This window comes from Neoarius graeffei, chromosome 16, assembly GCF_027579695.1.
Source record: "Neoarius graeffei isolate fNeoGra1 chromosome 16, fNeoGra1.pri, whole genome shotgun sequence".
NCBI classification, from domain to species: Eukaryota; Metazoa; Chordata; class Actinopteri; order Siluriformes; family Ariidae; genus Neoarius; species Neoarius graeffei.
The window spans coordinates 22,023,902-22,049,526 of record NC_083584.1 but is presented as its reverse complement, the minus strand read 5'-3'; the positions used below and the strand labels follow the sequence as shown (position 1 = coordinate 22,049,526).

At 40.1% G+C, this 25,625-nt stretch overlaps 2 protein-coding genes across 3 annotated transcripts in view; one reads left to right on the top strand and one right to left on the bottom strand.

Moving 5' to 3' along the window:
• The window catches only part of ggcta (gamma-glutamylcyclotransferase a), a 37,385-nt gene extending 35,088 nt beyond the window's left edge, over positions 1 to 2,297 (top strand). The window contains exon 4 of the mRNA XM_060942636.1: positions 1,940 to 2,297. Within this exon, the coding sequence (XP_060798619.1) occupies positions 1,940 to 2,077 (138 nt within the window). The 3' untranslated portion in view covers positions 2,078 to 2,297. The remainder of the gene's footprint in view (positions 1 to 1,939) is intronic.
• Positions 2,294 to 25,258, bottom strand: znrf2a (zinc and ring finger 2a). Of its 2 annotated transcripts, XM_060942634.1 has the most exons (5): positions 24,484 to 25,258; positions 9,151 to 9,249; positions 3,708 to 3,813; positions 3,531 to 3,609; positions 2,294 to 3,438 (listed from the first exon to the last, which is right to left on the bottom strand). In XM_060942634.1, exons 1-4 carry the CDS (start codon positions 24,812 to 24,814, stop codon positions 3,552 to 3,554), a joined length of 594 nt encoding a protein of 197 aa, XP_060798617.1. In that variant the 5' UTR covers positions 24,815 to 25,258; the 3' UTR covers positions 2,294 to 3,438; positions 3,531 to 3,551. The 2 variants fall into 2 exon arrangements, with proteins under 2 accessions (XP_060798617.1, XP_060798618.1); XM_060942635.1 differs by lacking the exons at positions 2,294 to 3,438; positions 3,531 to 3,609 and having other exon boundaries at positions 3,720 to 6,000.
• Between the last annotated feature and the right edge of the window lie 367 nt (positions 25,259 to 25,625).

Here is a 25,625-nt window from a genome sequence, read left to right as displayed (position 1 = left end):
TAAATCCAAGCCAACGCTTCCATCGTTGTCTCTCGCGTCTGGCTTCCGATGGATCTGGACGTATAAAGAGGCGCTCTCCACCAAAAAGACGTCTTCTTTCTTGCAAGATCCATCACTCAGCGCGATTTTCTTTCTTACCCTTGGCAAAGGTTAACACTCGAGTCGCGCGATCTTTAAACTCAACCGGAGTTACAACCGGTTTACTTGCATTAGAAGTGATGTCACGACTGCAGCCCAGGCAGTTAAAAGTTAAGAAGCGATTGAATCCTTTTTAACTCAAAAGCGCTGTGCGTCTTATTCTGATCAGAGACTTTTCCTCACGAACGCTGAGGTTCGGACCAAGAATCCTCTGCTCTCCACGGGAACCACCCAAGTGCTCCGCTGGACCCGAAAGTTTTCTGCGCCTCCATCACGAGCGGCTCACGTGCTCCCACGGTGAGGCCCGAAACTACCCCGGCGAATAGTTCTTCATATCTTGCTAAAGGCAGGATTAAGTAAGATTTTGGCATTTGGGCATAATTAGGATAGTCTTAGGAATTTGCTTTTATTTGAAAGAGTGTGAATTTAAACCCAGGTTTATCTGTTACACTGTTAAACACGCAGCGTGTTGATTTATTTTGGTTCTATGTTCTCTCAATTGTTTGATAGGTTGTGCATTTTCTCTCTCTCTCTCTCTCTCTCTTATTCTGACTAACACCTTCATTTCCTTATCATACATTTTGACCTTATCAAGGTTTCAGTGAGTTTGGTAACGCTATGAGTGTGGAATCTTTTTGTTACTGAGAACACGTGCTCAACAGGCCTGACCAGGCCTGATACACTTTAGATAGCTTCCCTTTTGTCTTTAGCCACACGTGCTCAGTAGGCCTCACCAGGCCTAACAAACACGCTTTAGCTAGGCCATAGGGCCTTTCACAAACCCATACTAGCAACACAAGGCTAATCTAGGCCTCCACCACGTGTAGTTAGCTACACGAGGCTAAACACCGAGCTAATCCTTTGTTCTATTTAGATAACATTCTTTTGTTTTAGCTAGCAACAAGCTAGGCCTCCACCACGTGCAGTTAGCTACACGAGGCTAAACACATGGTCAAGTCCTACACACACACCTCACCTACACCTCACTGCTTGTATATATTGATTTATTATTTTTATCTTTGTATAATAAATTCATTTATTAAACAAACTGTGTTTATTTGTGAACAATATCTGAAGTCCCCAATCTTCTCAAAGAATTCAAAAGGGTGCATATGTTTTATGTAATATGGTAAGTGATCTTAATAATTTGGAAATATACCATAATTTAGCTGTTTGGTAATTTATTATTAAAGCACCAGGATTAATGGTATGATTCACTAAATGATTCACTGAACGATTCAATTCAAACGAGTCAAATTAAACAATTCAATGGGATTGATTCATTTTAATTATTGACCTTCGAAATTTAATGAGACTGATTTAACGAGCTTGATCACTTAATATCAATAACTGATTGCACCCACAAGAGGATGAAAATATTGGTATCCACTATTCACCCTGGGAGAGACAGAAGTCACGGCATTACAGTGTCATTTTTTGTTAAATTGTTAAATCAGTTTATAAATTGAGTATTGTTATACAAATCATGCCCATTAGCCGCTACCCCACAACCTCCAGACTCTTACTGTAGGATTTAATGCATATTTTCATGCAGTACTACATCAGGTGGCTTCTCATATGGCAAAAGCCTTAAAGGAAAACTCAGGCCCATAGAATTACATTGTAGTGGTTTACAGTTATATACATTGCGTGGCAGTTGTTGCCGTGATAACAGAACTCAATAATGGACCGATTTCAATCAATCATTTTTGTCCCTAGTAAATACTTGGGCCCAGGTTAAAAAACTTTAATGATAAACCTGATTGCTGTGTTTAAAGTCTCTCTCCTTGCCCAACTGCAGGTCATATGTTTAGGTGCCCAACAGAACGGACTACCTGAAGATTACATAAAGAAGTTACAGGCTGTGAAGACCAACAACTACACCGGACCCTCACTAATAGATCAGATTAAAAGAACTGAGCAGGGGGGAAATGTGTAATTACAGTGAAGTTTTCTTCTTTTTGGAAGGAGTTTCCAAGCTCAGAGCTTGCTGGAGCATGTCTCAAAATAATATTACCAAGATGCTGTTGGGGTGGTGATTTTTAGTTTTTTGGCTTCTTGTAATGTGTTACCACATGATCCTATGATAGGGTGTGGTGCCTGTATGTATAAAGAGTTGATTCACTGTTTTTATCCATAATAAAGCATGAAGACCTTCACAGGTTCCCAGAGTTTTATTGTGATTTGACATGAAACAATGAGGAGCCAAATACAGATTTGCAAATGTATTATTAAAATGTACAGTTACCATTTTTCTAAATTGCACTTAAGTTAAACATGTCTTCAATGCAATTTCAGTTATACAATGGTAATTCAAAATGAAATAACCAAATAACATTAACTTAAACTATTATACAACACTATTTATGAAATTCATAGTGGATTATCTCCTGATAATTCTATTGTCCTTTATTAGTGCAATGTATCAGTCTGGTGGGTTTACTAAAAATCATAACTGACCATGTTTTCCTTGAGGGAGAGGAGGAGAAAAAAAAAAAAAACCACAAAGTAAATGAGTAATAAGCCTAACTATAGTCCACACCTTACACAAGGCTCTAAGTGTACAATCAAAACATGGACTTGAAATAACTCGCTTCATGATTTTCAGAAAGCTACCATGTCGTACTGCAACACCAAACACAAACATTAAGTGGTCAGATTACAACGAGCTTTCAGTTGTGTAAATCACCCTGAACAGTGTGTTCCTGTGAAATCCTGAACCCAAACTCATAGAAATGCTTTAGTAAAATTTCATTTACGACTATTGCCCATGAAACATAGCAGCACATTTTAGCAAAAAAAAAAAAAAACCACGGCACTTGATTCTTTTAGCACCGAACTATGTAATCTCCACACTTTGGGGGGGGGGGGGGGGGGGGGGGACCATTTCTTTTAAACAGAGGTGAAAATCAGTTGCTACTTTAGATCTCTACTTCTAGAATAGTTAGCCCAAAATTGGGTACAAGTTCACCCAGCATACTTTGTGTGTCCAACGTGGCTGTGTTCAATGACAAACATCCTTGTTCTCCTGAGCACCGTTTCTTACTCGGGACAAAAGAAACATGTCCAGTGTAGATACAGTGAAGCTACATCCTGAAGCCCAGATGGTTCAACACAGCAGTGTTTTTGCACTCGGTCCTTTGGTGTGCTAAAATTGAAATGGGGAGGGGAATAAGTCACACATGGGCAGGATCCCTGAGTCAGTTTTAATCGTCTTTTGGCACAGGTGTGGATATAAAAATAATTCACAGAGGTTCTGGATCATGGGGTGTGCAGCCTTCAGTGATTAAATGAAAGAACCTTAAAACAAAGGGGAGGGGACAAGGTTATACTCTTTGTCCAGGCCAGAATGAATTAATTCAAAAGAAAAAAGGCATGACTGTGTACAATACCTGTGCAACGTTAACAATTGTTTAATCAGTAGGGTGTTCTGGGCATGACCTGTTTACCTCAAACCACTCATCAATACACCTGTAGGGGGAGAGAGAAAAGAATAAATACTGATTTGTAACCAGATCCGTGTGTGCTTGGATCAGGTTTGTCTTGTAATACGTTCATTTTGTCTTTACCCTTTGTGGTAGATGCAGAGGCAGGGCAGTCTGGCAATGGTGTCTCCTTGGATCAGGTCATCCAAACATATCGCACACTCCCCAGAGTCCTTCATCAAGACATCCTCTAAAGTCATAAAGGAACAGACATTACTTGGTCAATAATAAATAAAATTTTTTTTTTTTTTTAAACTGATGTTCCTTATTCCAACTGTTCTCTTTTGTACCTTACTGCAACTGGGATAAGATTTTATAACCGGCTCCCTCTGGATTCGCTCTAAAATCATATGCTGTATTCAACTTCTTGCAGAAATGGGAGTTTAGAACATTGTCATTTTCAACCTCCGTGTGTTTGAGCTACAAAGTGGCAGAAAGAACACGGACGCCTCCATGTTCCCTTTCGTTAGCTACAATCTAGTAAGCTCACCGTTTTGAGTGAGGTATATTTACCTCCTCAAAACAATTAACTGTATATTTAACAGTTATTTCACGAAATCAAGTATATGAGCCGATAGCTGACGAGGTGCATCTGTTTTATTCTATCCACATCTCACTGAATTTTGAGAAAAGAGCATTTTTATTTTTTGCAAATTCGATAAACAATAACTTTATACAAAACGTCAGACAAAATCAGCAAAATGACGGTAGCAATGTGTGGGGAAAAAAAAATGCTACCATTCTTGAAGAAAAAAAAAAAAAGTGTGGGCGGCACGGTGGTGTAGTGGTTAGCGCTGTCGCCTCACAGCAAGAAGGTCCGGGTTTGAGCCCCGTGGCCAGCGAGGGCCTTTCTGTTTGGAGTTTGCATGTTCTCCCCGTGTCCGCGTGGGTTTCCTCCGGGTGCTCCGGTTTCCCCCACAGTCCAAAGACATGCAGGTTAGGTTAACTGGTGACTCTAAATTGAGCGTAGGTGTGAATGTGAGTGTGAATGGTTGTCTGTGTCTAAGTGTCGACCCTGTGATGACCTGGCGACTTGTCCAGGGTGTACCCCGCCTTTCACCCATAGTCAGCTAGGATAGGCTCCAGCTTGCCTGCGACCTTGTAGAACAGGATAAAGCGGCTAGAGATAACTTCAGGGTTTTTTTGGTGGTTGGCAAACCAACTTAAAGCTGCATTACCACCACCAACTGGGCTGGCATGTGGAACAGGAAAAAAAAAAAAAAAACACATCTTAGCCATTTCTGTTTCAATTTTTGGGGTTTTGTTTTCAAGTCAAGTTTTTATTTCACCCTCGGTTAGTTCAGCAACATGCTCTGCTGTTTTGCTGGTCTCTCCTCATGGTATAGGAGCGGATATCCTAGTAGTAGAGTAGCCAGAGTGCGCGATTGCTCATATCCAGTGAATGTGGATAGAAATCAATGATTTAACATGTTAATGTCTGCATGTTGCTTGATCTAAAGCAAATACGTGTGTACACACACACACACACACACACACACACACACACACATTTAAAAGTAAAAACAGTGCTACTTTGCTTAGTGTTGAGGACATCATGTGCTAAACAGGGTGGAGAGGACCATCTTAAGGTTCCAAGTAGGAATTCAGTGTTGTAAATGGGTTTCATTTTTCCTTGGCAAAAGATCACAAACTCAGAGCTTTGTCAGTCAAACACAGCAACCTCCGTTTCTTTGCACAGGGGACGTGACTGCACTGAAAACCCTCTGGCTGTGTAATCAGCTACTGCTGTAAACACATTACATCACTGCCTCCATACATCTTTACATTGCGACCTTTATTATTGGTGCATTTTATATGCGTCTTTCACCTGGAAATGGATATTTAAAAAAGTTCTTCTGAAGAAAAAATGTAAAAAAAAGGTACATAATTAGAATGTAATCACCTTTTAGAGCAAAGTGTAAAATGTTCACTACATGCACCATTCGAGATACTAAATATGCAAAAGGTGTACACTTACCCAGGCTACAAGGACTGGTACTGTTTAGTGTGCTTCCCCCCCCCACTTTGTAATTTGATCATACACAAAGAACATGACGCTGCTAATCTCCCCCGCCATAAAAAGATGAGGTCATCATACCACAAGACACTTCAAACTGCAACACTCCTACTTTTTTGCGATATCATGAAGTGTACGCGCGCATGCGTCATTGGTTCATTTGTGGCCCTGAGGGAAGGGGAACAGCTCAAGTCTTGTTGGTGATGGTGCGATTACACCTCTGAAATCATCGCTGGAGTTAATAAAGGTGATGTTAAAGAGTTCAAAACAGAGCCTGAGCACCAGTCCTGCAGAGTCATCAGATACCCTCCTTCACTGCATGAGGGACACCACCTCCACCATGTTCAACTGGTTTGGTTTCTACATGGAAGTAAAAAGATCTTGAATAGCTTGTAAATATATGCAACAGGTCATATTAAGGATTTAAAAGGCGAGCCTGTCATTCATATGTACATTTATACAGTGGCAAAGGCATTCTAGTGCATCCTGTCCCTGATTTACGCTGTACTTTTATCTTTTAACATGCTTATTTACTTTAATAAATAATTCTATTGTCAGCCTTTATCCTCGCGTGGTGTCCCTTTATGTTGCTGTACCATATGAGACAGTGCGACACTCCATGTAGATATAAAATGGAGCTCAGGAAAAACTGGGAACTCTGAAGCTGTGAGGCAGGAACATCACCTGTACAGTAGTGTTATTTAATTTAAAAATAAATGCAGAATACATGTAGACTTTGGTAATCCATAGAACTTTATTTAAAAAAAAAAAAAAAAAAAAAAAAACACATTCTACCCTTTTGATCAAAAGGCACCACTCGCAAATTTTTTATTTATTTTTTGGTTATCATCCCATCATCCAAGTCTGTTTGAAAAATGGTTAAGGAGACACTTTGCACTATAGACCCCTTGCGCAAGACTTCATGCATCACGTGATAATTTCACCTGGGGGTCAAACAAACAGACACCGTCTTCGGGTAAGCAAGGCTCAATTTGTCTTCAATATGGTTAATTTTTGCGGCGTTTTTTTGTTGTTCCAATTGTTCAAATAGGGAAATAGATTAAAAAAAAGTCTCCCTGCTCTCAAGAAAAAAATGTTAAAGAAGCAAATGCTTCAAGAGCAATGAAGAGATGAGTGGTTAAGAGATGGCTGGAAGAGATGAGTGGCTGGACAGCAAGCTGGACTGGACTTGCAACACCAACCACCTGTACAGGAAGGGACAGAGCAGGCTATACTTCCTGAGGAGGCTGCGGACCTTTAACATCTGCAGGAAACTCCTGTGGATGTTCTATCAGTCCGTGGTCGCCAGTGTTCTGTTTTACACCGTGGTGGGTGGGGGGGCAGCACATCCAAGGATGACACATCCAGGCTGGACAAACTGATCAGGCGGGCCGGCTCTGTGGTCGGCGTGAAGCTGGACTCTCTGGTGACGGTGGCAGAGAAGAGGTCTATGGACAAACTACTGAACATCATGGATGATGCCAGTCACCCTCTGCACACCGTCATCAGCAACCAGAGGAGCCTGTTCAGTGACAGAATGCTCCTTCCCAAGTGCAGGACAAACAGACTCAAAAACTCCTTTGTCCCTCACGCCATCAGACTGTACAACTCCTCTCTGGGGGGGAGGAGGGGTAACAGGAGGACAGAGGACGGGAAGGAGCAGTAGCCTAGCCTGACAAAAAGTAATACTGGACAATGTGCAATATAAAGTGCAATATCTCTCCTGCTGGACTTTTTTTTTTTTTTTAAATATTTATATATGTAAATACTTAATGTATCTAGAAGTTCTCCATTTTCTATTCTCTGTTTATCCTGTAATGAGGCTGCTGGAATTTTTAATTTCCCTGAGGGAACCCTCCCAAAGGGATCAATAAAGCTCTGTCTAATCTAAAGAGAATACGACGAGAGGATCTAAACCTGAAAACTCCAGAGAAATTCGTGATTGTATTTAAAATAAATAAAATGTGTATGCCCTGCACATATGGCATTATTGACAATAAAGTTGACTTGACTAAATAAGAAGAAAAAAAAAAAAGTCAGGAGTGAGTATGGAAGTGTTTGTTTAAGCACGTCAGCGTTGAAACGAAGGAATTCCAACTCTGCGCTCTTGAGGAAGTCTGACTTTCTGAATGGGAATTATGGAAACCATTTAAATAGCTTTACTACTCAGAAGCTGGAAATGTCTCAATGTGCGTTTACTCATTAATCTAGCACATGTAAATATTTCACTAGTCAGAGTCACAAGGTTCAGCACCAAGTAAGGAATAAAACTCATTGGGGGGGGGGGGGGGGGCATGCTGTTAGAGGAAAACCATCAAAAGTGGTCAGACAGAAAGCAGAGTTACTTTTACCATCCAAAAAAGTTGATTATATTCCCACAACAGCACATCCCACAGTGTTTTATTCCTTTTGTATCATAAAATTGTAATTACTGACATTGAAATGACACATCATTTATAGTTACACTTCTTGTTGTGAAGCATCTTTGAGACAACTTCATTCCCCTTAGCACTTGCATAACAGCGGCTATAAACAGTTTTTTTCCGCCTCTGTGTTGAACTTAAGACTTAAAAACGCAGCTTATTATGTTTCCAAAACACGTTTCCTATCCTGAAGCCTCCCTCATAGGACACTGACACTGGAGAATCCTTTATTTAACATAAATGTCAAATAAAGTTTGGGGCGTCATGGCTCCGGTGGATAAGGCGCCATACCATAAATCCGGGAACCCGGGTTCGATTCCGACCCGAGGTCATTTACCGATCCCTCCCCGTCTCTCTCCCGCTCATTTCCTGTCTCTACACTGTCCTAGCCAATAAAAGTGAAAAAAGCCCCCCAAAAAATCTTTTTAAAAAAAAAAAAAAGTCAAATAAAGTTGTCCTTATGGAAAGCTTCAACACAAACAATTATACTTTTTTGTTCAATAGCAACACGCTCGTAATCTATTAGCTTTCGATTATGTGCCGTGTCCTGTGTACGAACCCCTGCGCAAATCCTTACTACATAAACAAAATTACATCAAAAAGTGCATTATTATAAATGATTTGAGCTGCAGCTAGAACTACTGTCCGAACTGTTGCTATAGAAAATAAAACAACTTATGACCAATTAGGTTGAAGAATTCAACATCTGTGGTATTAGCAGTAATAAAATACACATTCCTTTTTAAACAAAAGAGTTTTAACCACATTAATCAGCTGCTGAACATGAGGTGTTGACTTAAAGGATTTATTGCCATGACTCATTAAAGGGAACCTTTGTTTAGTTTGTACACAACATTAAAGTGGAACAGTTCAAACAATAATTACATGGGACTAAACCATCACCACACCACGGAGGGGACATTGTTAAACTGTGTGCTGACGATAAACACATTGTAAGCAATTCTAAAGGACCCCCAGAGGGTTAAACGAGAAGAGCAGTGTCAGGGCTTTGCGTTAATGATTACTGACTGATTAAGCCGACTGCTGAAGCAGAACAGCGTTCAGACAACAGAAGCGATGGTCTTACCGTTATAGGTGAGTCTTGGTTTGGTGAGACACATGACAAGGTGAAGGTCAATTTCATCTGAAGCAACAAACTTCGAACACACAGGACAGTTGAATCCAGCTACAATACAAGACAGACAGATTTAAGTGCCGACATCCGTTTTGTAAAACTTAGAACACAATACATTGTTAATCTTAATACATCTTAATTTGTCCCTCTCGGAAAATCATTCATAATCTGTACTGAACCCTACGACATGAGGTTCTCCCATCAGATAGGGTAAGAACCAGTTCAGGCAGCTAAAAGTCCAATGAAGCCTTGAGTCATTTTTATCCCCCGCTGGCCGAAAGGCCCAAAAGGGAGATTGTCGTCGTGGCGATGTCCGTCCGTCCGTCCGTCCGTCCGTCCGTCCCGGGAAGGGTACTCACCTTCTGAAATCAACTCCTCTTACAATTTTTGGAGGAATTTCATGAAACTTGACAGGATTCTTTGTTCTACAGCATGTCGGTAATACGCATACTGCAATTTCGTTCAATTCAGTCACATTTTACCAGGAGTTACAGACCTTGATTACCAAACCTGCACTTTGACAATTTCATTAAAAAGTGCACTTGGCTTCTGAAATCAACTCCTCTAACAATTTTTGCAAGAATTTTCCAAAACTTTGCAAAAAGCTTTGTTATGTGTCAGTAATGCTCATATTACAATTTCATTCAATTCAGTCACTTCTTACCAGAGTTATGGACCTCGATTACAAAACTTGTACTTCGACAATTTCATGAGGGTGTATTAAGCACTTATAACAGATATAGTTACCAGCAGGGGATATTGCGCCATCAGAGCACTCTTGTTTATAACAGAAAAAGCATCTCACACATTGTGCATAAGGAACGGGCGGGGGGGGGGGGGGGGGGGGGGGGGGGGGTCTCCAACTCTAAGAGGTGAAATAGGCCAAGATGCGAAATTCAAAATTATTAAATTATTATTAAGCAGATAATGTCATTGTCATCACTGCCGAACCCAATCTGGGCTTGAGGTGAACCATGTTTGGTTAACTTGGCCAGAATTACAGCAGTAGGGTGGCCAGTTCCTTTCTGTGCACTCACTCATGCCCCTTTTCCACCAACTCCGTTCCAGGGCTGGTTCGGGGCCAGTGCTTAGTTTGGAACCGGGTTTTCTGTTTCCACTGACAAAGAACTGGCTCTGGGGCCAGAAAAACCGGTTCCAGGCTAGCACCAACTCTCTGCTGGGCCAGAGGAAAGAACCACTTACGTCAGTGGGGGGGCGGAGTTGTTAAGACCAACAAGACCGTGAAAGATTGCCATTTTTAAGCGACGAGAAGCAGCAGCTGTACAAACGCGAAGTCATCCATTATTATTATTATTATTATTATTGCTGCTGCTTCTTCTGTGTTGTTTTTGCTTCAATATTCGCGCCAAGGTTTATGCAAACGTAGCAACGTAACTGACGTATACAACGACGTAACTGACGTGTCTTCCCTTAGCACCGCGAGCTATGGAAAAGCAAACTGGTTCTCAGCTGGCTCGCAAGTTGAACGAGTTGTGAACCAGCACCGGCCCCGAACCAGCCCTGGAACTGATTTGGTGGAAAAAGGTGCATCACTCTCACACATGGACAATTTAGACTAGCCAGTTTACCTAACTGCATGTCTTTGGACTGTGGGGGAAAACCAGCACACCCGGAGAACATGCAAATTCCACACAGAAAGACCCCCCCTATCAGCCACTGGGCTCAAACCCAGAACCTTCTTGCTGTGAGGTGACAGTGCTAACCACTACATCACCGTGCCACCCAGTACATCAAGCATCAATTCAATTAATGCAGTCTTGACAATTTTCAATATTTGCATATTTTACATGTCAAGGCCATTTTATTCCACTTATTCCTTCTTAACACCAAGGACCATGTTGGTGTTTTTCACTTTAACATGTTATCCTTTGGATTTTATTGTCCATCAATCCAAAAAAAAAAAAATTCTCAATCAATACACCGCGGTGATTTGTCGGTTACAATTCTTACATTTGTTAACAAAAAAGACATCACGTTTTACAGTTCGTAGTTGCATTTAATGTTGTGGAAAGTCTGCGAGAAAGGAGTTCCTGTTCTCACAGCAGCTATAGTCAGTTGTTCATGCACCATCCTCTTTTTTCCTTCTCTCTTGAAGTTAATAAGACAGATCATCATGTAACCAAAAAAAACCCCAAACAAACAGTCATAAAGACTCATGTGTCAAAAGTTACTGATCGGTCACAAAGAGCCAACACTGGAGACTCCTTCGTTAAAAACATCTCCAAACAGAACGCTTCACTACATAAATCGTGTCTTGTTAAACACTTTAGTCTTTATTAACCTTAGATAAATGTAGAATGTTTGTCATAGAAGTCTCTGTGAAGGGGTTCTCACACACACTTATGTATATATAAAATTTCCAGTTACAGCCATAACTAAATGTTAGTGCTACTGTTATACAAAATTAAATCAAATACTTAGAATTAAACCAGGCTGTGATACAAGTCAAAATAATGTACATTAAATACCAATTCTGATATCAGTTTTATTTGTAGCGCCTTTCTAACAGACACTGCATTCGGGTTTCTGTAAAGCAGTTTTGAGACGGTTATATTTAAATCCCGAAAGAGCAAGCCAGGGAAGACAAAAATCAAGCAGGAGGTTCGACCATTTTTCCTACTTTTGCAAACTCTTTACATACAAAATCGAGATAATAAAAGATTCCGGGTGCTACAACACTAGAAGCCTGCAATCTTTTTTAATTTACATAATTAAATTTCATTAAGGTTAAACAAACCTTAATTTTAAAAACATACATAAAATCACTTTACTGTTTGACAACCTACTCTGAGGAAATAAAAACTTTCACATCCTCAAAGGCTCTTACTTGGATCCTTTTCTGATGGGTTTCTAGCTGGAATACCCGCCCAATAACGAAGTATTGCTTTAATATGGGTTTACTGATCTTTACTTCCCATTTTGTTTCACCTTTTTAAGTTTTTGTCAATGCATTGTTTGCTTCCAAGACAGTTTCAGGCAGATCTGGAATTTGGTGTGGAGACCTCGGCCCCTAAGCCACGCCCATTCACTGAAGTATAGGACATGATTTTACCCAGCGTGGTAGAACAAAGTGAAAGTGTTTGCACAGTGCTAGATATCACCACCAAGCTACCTTGTTTATGTAGACAGATTACATAAGTGCCATTAGTCCTTTGGTAAAAAGCTTTGTATCATTAGCTTGTTTTTAGGCTCATACCTACTGACATGCTCTACAGTCACAAATGTTCCCACCTATAGTCGTCTGTGTATACTTGCATTTCTAAATTAACTGGCTGTAGTAAAGCACAAGCTCTGGAAATCCCGGAGCTTCTGACCAAACAGATGTGACGCTTATGCAACAGACCACATGCAAACCATAAAAGCTGCTCCTAAAGGGCAAGGCCAACATCTGATAACGAGGTGCGAGTTCACAGGATAATACTTTTCTACCATTGCTTACTTTTACTAACCCACGTTCCAAAATGATGCTCAATTTCAGTCACGTGCATCAAAATGAAGCACTACCTTATCCATTTTCTCTGTTCCTCATAGCATATCCTCACTGCACTTTATAGTGCTAAAGGTATGAAACGCTACGACTTACAGGGACAAAAATCACAAAGAGAGCAAGAAGTTAAAATATTTCCAAGTAAAGACTACACCAAGGCAATTGTTTCCACTGCTCATCAGTGCTGGATATCTACACTCACTAGCCACTTTATTAGGAACAACCATCCACTTGCTGTTTTATGCAGTTCTCTAATCAGCCGATCCCTTGACAGCAGCACTACGCATAAACTCATACAGATACAAATAAAGAGTTTCAGTTAATGTTCACTTCAAATATCAGAATGGGAAAAATTGCGATCTCAAAATGTAACCTTCACTGTGGCATGGGTGTTGGTTTGAGCCAGATGGACTGGTTTGAGTATTTCAGAAACTGCTGATCTCCTGGGGTTCACACACACCTCTAGAGTTTACACAGAACGGTGCGAAAACCAAAAAAAACCAGACAGTTCTGTGGATGGAAACGCCTCGTTGATGAGAGGTCCAAGGAAAACGGACAGTGGCGGGTGTCGCAAAAGCCTTTTAAAGACTAAGAGGCTGTCCACACGGCAACGGATTCAGGTGAATCTGATAAAATTGTTTATCGTTTCAGCCTGGCGTCCACACGGCACCGGCGTTTTGGGTGCCCCAAAACGATATTTTTTGAGAACGGGTTCCAGAGTGGAAAAATCTGGCAACTGCGCCGTTGCGAAGTCGTCTGGATGAGTAGAACGGATTTGTTTACGAGGACGTCACAACCACATGACTAGAACAAGCAGCACTCTCGCTGTTTTGTATGAACCACTGCATTGCATTCACTTTTGTATACAGCTTTTCTTTTAAATAAACAAGTAACTGAACCTCATCTCATCTCATTATCTCAAGCCGCTTTATCCTTCTACAGGGTCGCAGGCAAGCTGGAGCCTATCCCAGCTGACTACGGGCGAAAGGCGGGGTACACCCTGGACAAGTCGCCAGGTCATCACAGGGCTGACACATAGACACAGACAACCATTCACACCTACGGTCAATTTAGAGTCACCAGTTAACCTAACCTGCATGTCTTTGGACTGTGGGGGAAACCGGAGCACCCGGAGGAAACCCACGCGGACACGGGGAGAACATGCAAACTCCACACAGAAAGGCCCTCGCCGGCCCCGGGGCTCGAACCCAGGACCTTCTTGCTGTGAGGCGACAGCGCTAACCACTACACCACCGTGCCGCCCCAGTAACTGAACCATTTCTTGAATTTCTTTTTTTTTTATTGGGCAAGACTGCTTTTCAAAATATTCACACACAATAAGAAAATTAAGTTATATAAAACTATGCACACTAATAAAACTAATTTGTACACACAGAAGGCACGATTTCCTTGCGTAGTCGCAGCCATCTTCTTGTTGTGTGTTTGTTCCTGAGTGCTTCACGCCGGGTAGAAGGAGTTTATGCGCATGCGTCCTACTTCTATTGTTCTGGTGTCTCCGATGGGACCGTCTTACAGCGCACGTAGAGGTGTGGCATGTGTATTGCATCATTTTCAGCAAGCGTTGCGTTGCCATATGTACCTGATATTTTATTGATCCGTTGCCCATATGGACGCGATATTCTTTTTAATAAAATCTCGTTGCCGTGTGGATGTAGCCTAAGAGCATCTTAACTAGGACTGTTTTCATTGTGCTGCTCACTCTACTACTTAAAGGGGCTGTGTCACGGTTACTGCACAAGTTTCGATTCTCTTACCTGCATTGTCTCCTCATCTTGAGCGACAGCAAGTGCTGAAGGAAAGCTGCATCACTCGAGTAAATACATTTCAGTTTGAGGGAATTGAAGGTAGCCAGAATATCTTGGTGCATGCAAATCCTTTTGTGGGCTCTGTGCCACGATTTTCGTACCTCTTTTCTTTTCAGCGCTCTTTAGAAATCTCCCGGCCACTGCCATAGCGTTTGCGCTGTGAGCAGACATCCTTTAGCCAAAAAAAAAAAAAAAAAAAAGTTACGAAGATCCTAAAACATCTGGAAAATATAGCTCCAGAAAGAAAACCTAATGTCTAAACAAATGAGTGATTCCACGCTTATGGGTACTGAAATGGGGACATGAACTTATTTTTAAAAATTCACCTAAAACCATTTATTTTTTTACCATCAGGTCACAAAACATGTAATCTTTAATGAATGATATGTTAAAAGATAACTTTAATTTTCTGAGATGTAATAAAAACATATTTATATGCCAAAGTCAAGCCTATGAGTTCCAAAATGATGTCTGTTACATTACTTCTGTTACGATTGTCCATCTCGCGTCTGTTACAAATTAATTACAATCTAGCTATATACCATGTTAATCTTATTGAAAGAATGTGTATGTTTATTCTACTACACATGGTTATTAATTATATTTGCTAAAACATCACTTTCCTATGTTTCAAAAAGTAATTCTACATTGTTAAAATTGAGAATATATATGTCCACAACACTTCTGTTACGTTCTGACTTTGGCATATAAATATGTTATTACATCTCAGAAAATTAGTTATCTTTTAACATATCATTCATTAAAGATTACATGTTTTGTGATCTGATGGTAAAAAAAAGAAATGGTTTTAGGTGAATTTTTAAAAATAAGTTCATGTCCCCATTTCAGTACCCATAAGCGTGGAATCACTCATATACAAAAATAATTTGAAGTAATGATAGTTTAGCAATGACTGAAATCGATTTTGACGCTAATTGGACGGATTCTCCAACTTTTGATTTCTGGTTGGGCTGAACTGTTTTCAAGATTCTGATTCATGCAGAGCATGCGCAGTACACGTGACTCCGCTCCTTTAACGCTTATCTTTGTTCTGCGATGCTTTTGGGAAACTCAGTACAGATTGGTTCAAGCTGCCAGGAAGGATATAGTAACTCATAGCAACTGTTTACAACCACGGTGAGCAGAAAAGCATCTCAGCGTGCAACAGCAGAAGAGCACGCTGGGTTCCACTCCTGCAGCCAAGAACAGGAATTTTTAAAGTGGCCGGTGAGTGTATACAGAACAAAACAAAACTAACTAGTGTTGCTAGCACTGGTCCATACTATTAGGCTACAGTTTTGCTAATGCAGACGCTTAAAACCTAGCTTACTGATGTTGAGAAAATAAACAGTGGTCTCTGCATAATTTCAAACAAGCAAGTCATTCATACATCACCCACTATTTTTTTTTTTCATACACATAATGATAATCACATAGCAACACTGAGTACTCTGTACCGATTAAATCAACTTCAAAATCAATTTCTGGCAAACCACCGACGTACAAAATGAACATGCACTTTAGGACATGCTGTGATAAATCACCTTCAGACCACCTCACATTACCCCATCATGGATGAATTTCCTTACTCAACTACTAACTACTCCAAGTTGAACCATTTTTGAGCAACCTCATACTAGTAATTACAGTTAATTTCTCGTTTTTAATCACCGCTCTATGTGTAACGTCCGTTAACTTCCAGTGAACAACTGGGAGTTTACTGAAACAGATGCCCAAATACCATGCAAGTGAGACATTAAATGACTGACTAATGTCACGCTCATTCGTTAATCAATCGAATCTTAACACACCGATCCACTTCGTTCCATACAGTACATTCTACAGTGTCTAATTTACACAACTCTACAATAAGTGTAGAGATGTACTTTAATTCCATAAAAAAAGGCACCACACTGACTTGCCCTCCTTAACCGTGTCAAGCAGCAGTAAGAAAACATGTTTTTAACCAACCAAAGAGACCACAGTCCTGCCTACGTTCTCTCAGCTGCCTTAAGACCAAGGCTCATGAATTCACAGGTCAAATTTCACCCAAGTCAAGTTGGTGTGAAACGAAACTAAGCACCAACAGAAGCAAATGCAAGTCTCTTGTACATCAGTAAACCACCTTTTCTGTTAGACAAACGCGCTTTGCATTTGGACCAAGTGTTGCTTTAGCTTAATAATTAAAATAAAGATAAATAAATTGGGGGGGGGGGGGGGGGGGTCTCACCAGCGTCTCTCTTATCACCAAAGCAACAGGTCAAAGACTGTAAATAGTAAGACTAAACCATAGATTTTAGCACCTTGTCTGCCATCTCTGCTAATCAAATTTCTTGGAATTTGATAGATACCTAGCATCTTAGCCCAATAAATAGGGTATTTCATGTATATCGATACATTCTATCGGCATACATGGCAATTTTATATGCATATGTAACCACACGTGTAGCTTAATTTAAATAAAAAAAAAAAAAAAACGAATTTGTTTTATGATGATTGTATTTTGATTCAGGAGCTAATCATGTTAATTTTCAGTAAAGAGTAAATGAAGTTACAAATATATCGGTTAATGCATTATATTATAGAACTTTGAATCATGTGTTAATCAGAATAAAAGTCTTGTTTAAGTGATAACGTTAGCTCAGTGTGGCCTTGGAAATATTGGTGGAGACAAACTTGAAACTTACAAAAGGTTTATATGATCCAGTTTAAAAAAAAAAATTTGAATGTTCAGATGTGTGAACCAATCAAAATTCATTACACTTATCAAACTTCATATCCGAACACGATAAAAATGAATGCTTTTGCACTTCGGAGTCAGATCACTCTGCAGACTGACTCGGATTTTGTGAATTGATTTAATAAGTCTAAACTTTTCTCCAAACTCCTTAAAGACTTTGAATTATTTTTGCTTGGGAGAGTTTCCACGACACATACTATGCGCAAGCACACTTGAGAGACTTAACCACAAGACATGCATAATACGAATTAAAAATAAAGACCGTTTTCAGGAAACTAAACTATGTAATGCAACCTTGTTGATGAACCCATAAGTTACTGGATATAAAAAGGTAGCAATGCAGCCATGTTTTTACTAGAAAACACAAATTACACTGCAATATAACTTTAGTACATACAGTCATACAACTACAGGATATCCATCTACTGAGCAACTTACTTTGTTTAGTTATTACTCAAGCCAAAACCTGATATTTTGCAGTGATCAGATCATTCCATGTAATTTTACACAACATTAAAAAAGTCAAACCATAACCAAGCTTACTGATTAGCAGAGTTATTAGTTGTTAGAAACACTGGTAATAAAATGGTCATACGATTTTTTTTTCCTTCCTCATAAACCAACCTCGAATGACCAGGACAAATTAGCAAGCAGCTATACAGCAAGGTTACACAACTCCGAAGAAGGTGGTGTTATCATTCAGCAAAAAAGTCTGACTGACTACACTGACTTCAGCTAACCCTTGAAAAAGTGCGTTTCAGGTTTAGTTTAGTAACAGAGCAAATTCTAAAAACGCACACTGCACATTTCTGCAAAGCATGTGACTTCAAGGAAGCCACTAGGTCAGAGCCCCCTTCCTCCTCTGTGTGTTCCACTTTCACCTCCAACATGACAAGATTGTGATAACACCTGAGCATTATCATCTGTTTTGGGTGAAGGTTTTAAGGCAAGCCCCCTTCCATTAATAGTCCAAGACAAATGTACAGTCCACACACACACGCGCACACATGCACACACGCACGCGCACACACGCACGCAGAACAGCCTGCTGCTTCCTGGTTCTGGTGGGGGAAATTGCTCAAGTGTGCAGTTATTACTGTAAAAGGCACTAGCATTGCACAACTAACATGATGTTCAATAAAACCTTTACGGAAGGCTGATAAATAGCTCCGTTCTAGAAAGATCTGGCATACAGCCCTGACATCTGGTTGTAAGGATGTACAAAAAGAGTTTCAGATCATGGGTAGTATCTCAAACAAGCTGAAAGATGTTCATGTAGAAGCTGAAAAACATACACTTTTTTTATATATATATAAAAAGGGCGGCACGGTGGTGTAGTGGTTAGCACTGTCACCTCACAGCAAGAAGGTCCGGGTTCGAGCTCCGTGGCCGGCGAGGGCCTTTCCGTGTGGACTTTGCATGTTCTCCCCGTGTCCGTGTGGGTTTCCTCTGGGTGCTCCGGTTTCCCCCACAGTCCAAAGACATGCAGGTTAGGTTAACTGGTGACTCTAAATTGACCGTAGGTGTGAATGTGAATGGTTGTCTGTGTCTATGTGTCAGCCCTGTGATGACCTGGCGACTTGTCCAGGGTGTACCCCACCTTTCGCCCGTAGTCAGCTGGGATAGGCTCCAGCTTCCCTGCGACCCTGTAGAACAGGATAAAGCGGCTAGAGATAGAGATAATGAGATATATTAAAAACAGTTGCACAAACAAATTTCAAGTTTTTCCAAAAAAAAAAAAAAAACCTCAAACACTGACTTGTGTAGGAACGACAAAGACAAACCTAAAAGCAGGGAGAAAAAAGAAAAACAGATTTATAAACCGAAATGGCCAACATTTGAATCTACAATATTTAACATTACCAAAAGTTACAAAAAATATAATTTTTCAACATAATTTCTGCAGTTTATGACGGTTACATGATACACCACCTAATTTCAGGGTTCAAGGGGAACTGAAATTTTTAAATTTGCTTTATTTCTTAATGTGTTATTCAATTACGTTTTCAGTTTTAGTAACCTTATATAGTGACTCGTATTGGCAACTAATTGCAATTTAATATTATACTTATTGGCCTGTTCAGTTTTTAGCCATGTTGAATGTAGTTCGTTTGGTCCACGGCAGGCGTCGCTTATCCATGCGATCTTCGAGACTTGTGCGAGACTTCGAAACGTGAAGTGTTAGCCAGGTATCAGTGTCGCGATTTTGAAAAATGTTTTCCAAACAAAATATTGCACAAAAACGAGTTTAAATAACGATTACTGCCTGCTTTTTTCAAACTTTCCTGATTGCTATCAAAACAAACAAAACTTCCAGCTTGATTACTTCAGCATTCGAAAGAGGGCGCGCGTGTCTTAACAACGTTGGCGGATGTTGGTCACTTTGATTTCCGCTGTACGTTTTACTTCAGTCCTACAATGCCTCGCACAGATCTCAACAAATCTCGTTTACAGCCATTGCTTGGACACATGGACTGATATTACAGAGCATATTTCAAACACTCATAACTTGCTATAGCAGTGACAACATAGCGATCAGAAATGCATTCCTATATTTAATCAAATGAGAAATAGAATTTTGATTTTAAAAAATTGCCTTAAGTTTCCCTTAAAAAAAAAAAACTTTTCAGTTTAAAAAAAAAAAAAAAAAAAAGGCTGTTATTTGGTGTCAGGTACTTTTTTTTTGTACTTAATTTGTGCAAGTGCTATTTTGTGTAGAAAGTGTGTAACGTTTTTAGAAAGTTTGCAATAGTAAACTTTTGAGAGAGAGAGAGAACGTAACACGAGTCCTGGGATGAGCACAAAGTGTGTGCAATGGAAAATCATGATAATGATTTATGCTAAATTACAGTAATGTTCAAGTAATTTACATTTTATGATTCCTTAGAAAGAGCCTTAAAAATGACTATCCAATGATTGCGATCAACACTTTATGCACAACAGATTCAAATAGTAATGACATGACTTGTACTGCTTTGCTCGTACTAACCCCAATAGACCATGACGCATTTGTTTCCAAAACAAATAATGACTGAGAAAATATGTCAAGTTCGAGGTAAAATACTGTAGAACTCATATGGCAAATTTGATTTGAAAACACTATCCACTAACGACATAAATATGCAGGAGTTAAATATTTGGTCTCAAACTGATTATTTATAGGATGTATAACTGAGTGAACAAATGAATGAAGTCTGATTAAAGAAATGCATCCACACGGCGGCATAGTGGTTAACACTGTCGCCTCACAGCAAGAAGGTTCTGGGTTTGAGCCCAGTGGCCGGCAAGGGCCTTTCTGTGTGGAGTTTGCATGTTCTCCCCGTGTCCGCGTGGGTTTCCTCCGGGTGCTCCGGTTTCCCCCACAGTCCAAAGACATGCAGGTTAGGTTAAGTGGTGACTCTAAATTGACCGTAGGTGTGAATGGTTTGTCTCTATGCATCAGCTCTGTGATGATCTGGTGACTTGTCCAGGGTGTACCCCACCTCTTGCCCATAGTCAGCTGGGATAGGCTCCAGCTTGCCTGCAACCCTGTACAGGATAAGCGGTTATGGATAACGGATGGATTCGTATGTCAGTGATAGAACTGTGCAGTTCCACATTTGGATACATGATGCCCAAGACTCATCCTTGCTCTCAATTAGATAGCATAGATTTGTACCAAAGAACTGCTGCTGTAATCAGAAACACTTCCACACTCATCCCAGGACTCCGTCACAACCTGCTCATACTAAACATGATGATTACACAACTAGTACTATCGGATTTATAATACACAATTACTAAAGAGCATAATGATTTACAGCCTAGTCAGAAAAGAGGACAGGATGGGTTCCCTTTTAAGTCCGATTACTTTCAAGGTTTCTTCCTCATGGCACCTCATGGAGTTTTTCCCTTGCGACAGGTCACCTCTGGCATGATCATTAGGGATCTAAACCTATGCCCTGATTGCTGTAAAGTGCTATATAACTGCTTTTAAAATAAACCGAAGCAGTATCACAGCCAAGAGAAGTGTTTATACCACAGAAACCAGAGGTTTTTTTTTTTAAAATCATGACACCAAATGGTGTCAAGATTTTTAGCTTATGAAAGACAAACAAGTGGTATGCATTTGTTTTGACTTCAGTTATATCCACTTTGTTCTTCAAACCATCATGAAATTTCCATACAACCAACAACTATAGAATTGTCTTTCAAAGTCACTTAAAACAGAAGCCATTAGAAGTCTGTGATCCTTATGCTGCCTTCTAAAAGTCCTGCCTACCTTGGGAACTTTCTCACAAATAAAATACAGGGGAAGAGTTTTTTTTTTTTAAATAAAAAGTGTGCACAATATCAATTTCATGCCCATTTCTCATAACACACTCTTGAAAACAAAATGGCAAGAACAGGCTCTTTAGGCTGATATCATATTTTTAAAAAATTCCTATATAAATAATCCCCCCTCCCCCCGAGAGAATTTTTCAGCCCATGAGTCTTTTTCCCCCTGCTGCTAATACAATAAACTTTAAAATCAGTTTCCAACACAAAAGATCCTTCAGCATAATAGTAGCATTTACAGCAAGAAATATAGTTGGGTCTCTTTGGCACTGAGCAATGAAAGATCCATGAATTAAGAAAGGTTCTCTGCCATCATTGACTTATATTCATTACTATAATGGTTAGATGAAAATTGAGTGTTCTTTGGTTCCCCTACCAGACAGGGTTCTAAGGAGAACCTCTGATAACTGAAAATATTTCCATTTCATTGCTCTGTTTGGCTCTAAATAAACAAAACATTTCATTGACTTGGAGTAAGTCATTTTAAGAATCTTTAAGGATTCACTTATCTGTAACACATACTATCAGTACTTACTTACAGGTAAATATGAACACTAATCTGATTTGAAACTCTTATGGTCAAGAACCCATGTCTGTATGATGGTTCCTTTAACTTTCTCAAAACGTTGAGGTTTTGCTGGTTTAACTCCTGCTAAAGAAGTTATTTTATATAACTTGACTGGTCAAGTCACAAAATGTCATGATGGTTATTCTATAATCATGCTGTCTACCTAAAGTTAACTCCTGCTCCGATGAATAAAGTTAAACCAGTTATATGTGCATGGTTACGGACTACATTGACATTTAAGGATTTAAATGTTATCTTATTAACATGTACTGTAAATAATCCACCATGTTTATATGCATGTTTATATGATATCGGTCAGTTGGAAAGATAGTTCGTGTCGTTATGCTCATGATAATTTGCTTGTTTGGGTAAAATGAGAAATCCTAGAAAGAAAATCTAAAAAGATTAAATAAAAAAAAAAAAAATTCTAGAAAGAGAGAAATCTAGATATCTAGAATGAAAAAGAAAGTGTGTTTTAAGTCATGTATAATTGTTTGGTCTCATAAGTGGTTCTATATTATGCATTTTATAGTTTACTGTTTTAACATCTGTTAACCATGAAACCAAACAGTAAAAAGCAACAGATCTAAAACGGTAAACTATAAAATGCATAATATAGAACCACTTATGAGACCAAACAATTATACATGACTTAAAACATTTCTTTCTTTCTAGATATCTTTGTCCTCCCCCCTTCTAGATTTTCTTTCTTCCTAGATTTCATTTCATTTATTTATTCATTCATCATCAACAGACCCTGCGGGTCCAATTACAGCGATGATAATTAAAAACAACCATAAAACCAAACAGTAAAAAGTATGTTTTAATTGTTATTAGTATAGGTAATTATGGGGCCAAGTAAAATTAAGGATTAATTTCACAAGTGATTTCGAAGTTTTGAAAATTTCAAAACTTCAAAATCATGAGTGAAATTGTTCCTTAATTTTACGAGGAACCATATGATTACTTGTTTATAATATATAGGGCCAAATTCATACTTCGGAAGCCATTCAAGTTCACAACATTTGTCATTCATGCTTTCTGAACCAATCAAGGCGCAGGACTTTCTTGCACGTTTGAATCAGTTTCTCAAGCATCTTTCATCATGACACGGCGACACGACATGAGGATTTACATCTTTCAGGATTGATCCCGGATATTTCTCTCGTCTCAGATGCCGATCCAATGCTGCCTGCATTACTTTAAGAGAGTCTGGTTCGTAGTTTTCCCCGTTTTCTTTCCTCACTTCTGCATAAAACTGCAAAGTGAGGAAAGAAACCTTGTCTAACTCACAGCATTCATATGCCACTAGAGAATTTCGTTTATTTGTCTTTCTGCAGCCCATTTCTTAAACACGGAAAGCCAAAAATTCGTACTTTTTTTGGTATTTTCATTCTTGCTTGCAGCTTTCAATTGATTTATCATTTCTTCGTCAAATATAGCGAAACGCAGCACTGCAGAGTCAGCCATTTTGTTGCTAATTTTTGTAACCAAGCAACGAACTAGCCAATAGCATTTCAGAAAGGGGAAAAAAAAGCCCTCCTTGAGTAATTTGGCCCTCATCTCATCTCATTATCTCAAGCCGCTTTATCCTTCTACAGGGTCGCAGGCAAGCTGGAGCCTATCCCAGCTGACTACGGGCAAAAGGCGGGTTACACCCCGGACAAGTCGCCAGGTCATCACAGGGCTGACACATAGACACAGACAACCATTCACACTCACATTCACACCTACGGTCAATTTAGAGTCACTAGTTAACCTGCATGTCTTTGGACTGTGGGGGAAACCGGAGCACCCGGAGGAAACCCACGCGGACACGGGGAGAACATGCAAACTCCGCACAGAAAGGCCCTCGCCGGCCCCGGGGCTCGAACCCGGACCTTCTTGCTGTGAGGCGACAGCGCTAACCACTACACCACTGTGCCGCCCTGTAATTTGGCCCTATGTATTATAATTGCTGTAATTGGATTCGCAGGGTCTGTTGATGAATAAATAAATGAAATAAAATCTAGAAAGAAAGAAAATCTAGAACTAAAGAATGAACAAAAAGAAAGAAGACACAATAAATCAAGTCAATGCCATGAGCCTCACTGTGACCTTTGATATACAGTGTGCGGAGAGCTGACAAAGTTCTGCGCGTCTTTATAACCATCACAGACTGTTTTTTTTTGGAATAAAAGTAGTGTAACTGTTATGATCACAATGCATTAGGATTAGAGGTTCAGCTCTTGGTAGGTTATTGTTGTCTGATTGCTTTCACCCAACCTCAATCAGACCCATTGACTCATCATGGCGCGCGTGCTTCCGTGATTATGGCGCATCTTACCTCCGAGCAGGTGAGGGGACAGGTGGGCCGGTAACGATCCGATCAGTAATCTCGGACCGGAATGGCTTAGCTCCCCGTCCTCGTCGCTTTGAGTCCCGCTACTCTGCGCTATGATGGTGGGCTGAAAAAGCGAGTTGGGTCTCGCACCGTCCGTCGGGTACCGACCGCGCGCGCCGACCTGCTGCTGGTTTCCGGTGTTGTAGTACCGAATCGCCGCTGCGCTCGCGCTCCCAGAACCGGCGGCGGCTGTGCTGGTGGAAGTGGGAACATCCGAACCTGAATAAGCCCTGAGGCGAGAACCAGCCGCCGGACTGCTCTGTTTGGGCCCCATGTGTGTGTGTGTGTGTGCGCGTTTTGTTTTCTCTCTCTGTCTGTTTGTTTGTTGTTTCGAACGCGCTGTTTGTTTTGGGCCCTAAACAAAAACAAAAAGAGCGAGCTGTGATCAAACCAAACCAAATCAAACCAAACCTTGTCCGAGCTCTGAAGGGGATGGGTTTAAACTCCACAGATGTGAAAACAGTCCTCAGAGTCGCTACATGGCGTGTAATAAAAGGTCATGGCTGCACACTAGTTGCTCTTCCGTACCTGAAGTTTTGCGACGGTGCGAGCTGTGGACAGGCCTATCCGGAATATCTGCACTAACTCATGCGTTCACACTTAAAACAAAAATACACCCACGTGATCTGATCGGAAACAAAACATCCAAATGCTACACAGTAATAAAGACGCGCGGCATGAGATGACGGTTATTCTGGTGTGTGTGAAGAGTACAGATTGCCCTCCTCTTTTATGTGGCGTCGGGTGACGTCAACACGGAAGTGCAGCATAAACACTAAACACAAATCTTTCCTTGTCATATTATTCATCCAGAAAATCGGTTTCAGTATCAGAATAATGCGACACTGTAAAAGTGTAACAATAAACTTGCGATTATAAGCCTGGAATATATCTCAGTGGAAGTTGAATGAAGTCAAGACAGTATATTTCCTTATATTTAAAATATATGTAAAATAGCCTCAGGGGGCAGTCTATCACACACCCTAGGCAGCACATCTGCTGCTATGCCTCTAAATAACATGATGCTACCACCACCAGATATCAATCAGGTTTTATTTCTTCTTCTTCTTCTTCTTTTTTGCTGT

Coding starts and splice junctions, on each gene's coding strand:
- znrf2a (XM_060942634.1), bottom strand. CDS start 24,814: ATGGGGCCCAAACAGAGCAGTCCGGCGGCTGGTTCTCGCCTCAGGGCT. Junction 9,250..24,483: donor GTCCCCTCACCTGCTCGGAG/GTAAGATGCGCC, acceptor CTTGTATTGTAG/CTGGATTCAACTGTCCTGTG. Junction 3,814..9,150: donor ACCAAGACTCACCTATAACG/GTAAGACCATCG, acceptor TTATGACTTTAG/AGGATGTCTTGATGAAGGAC.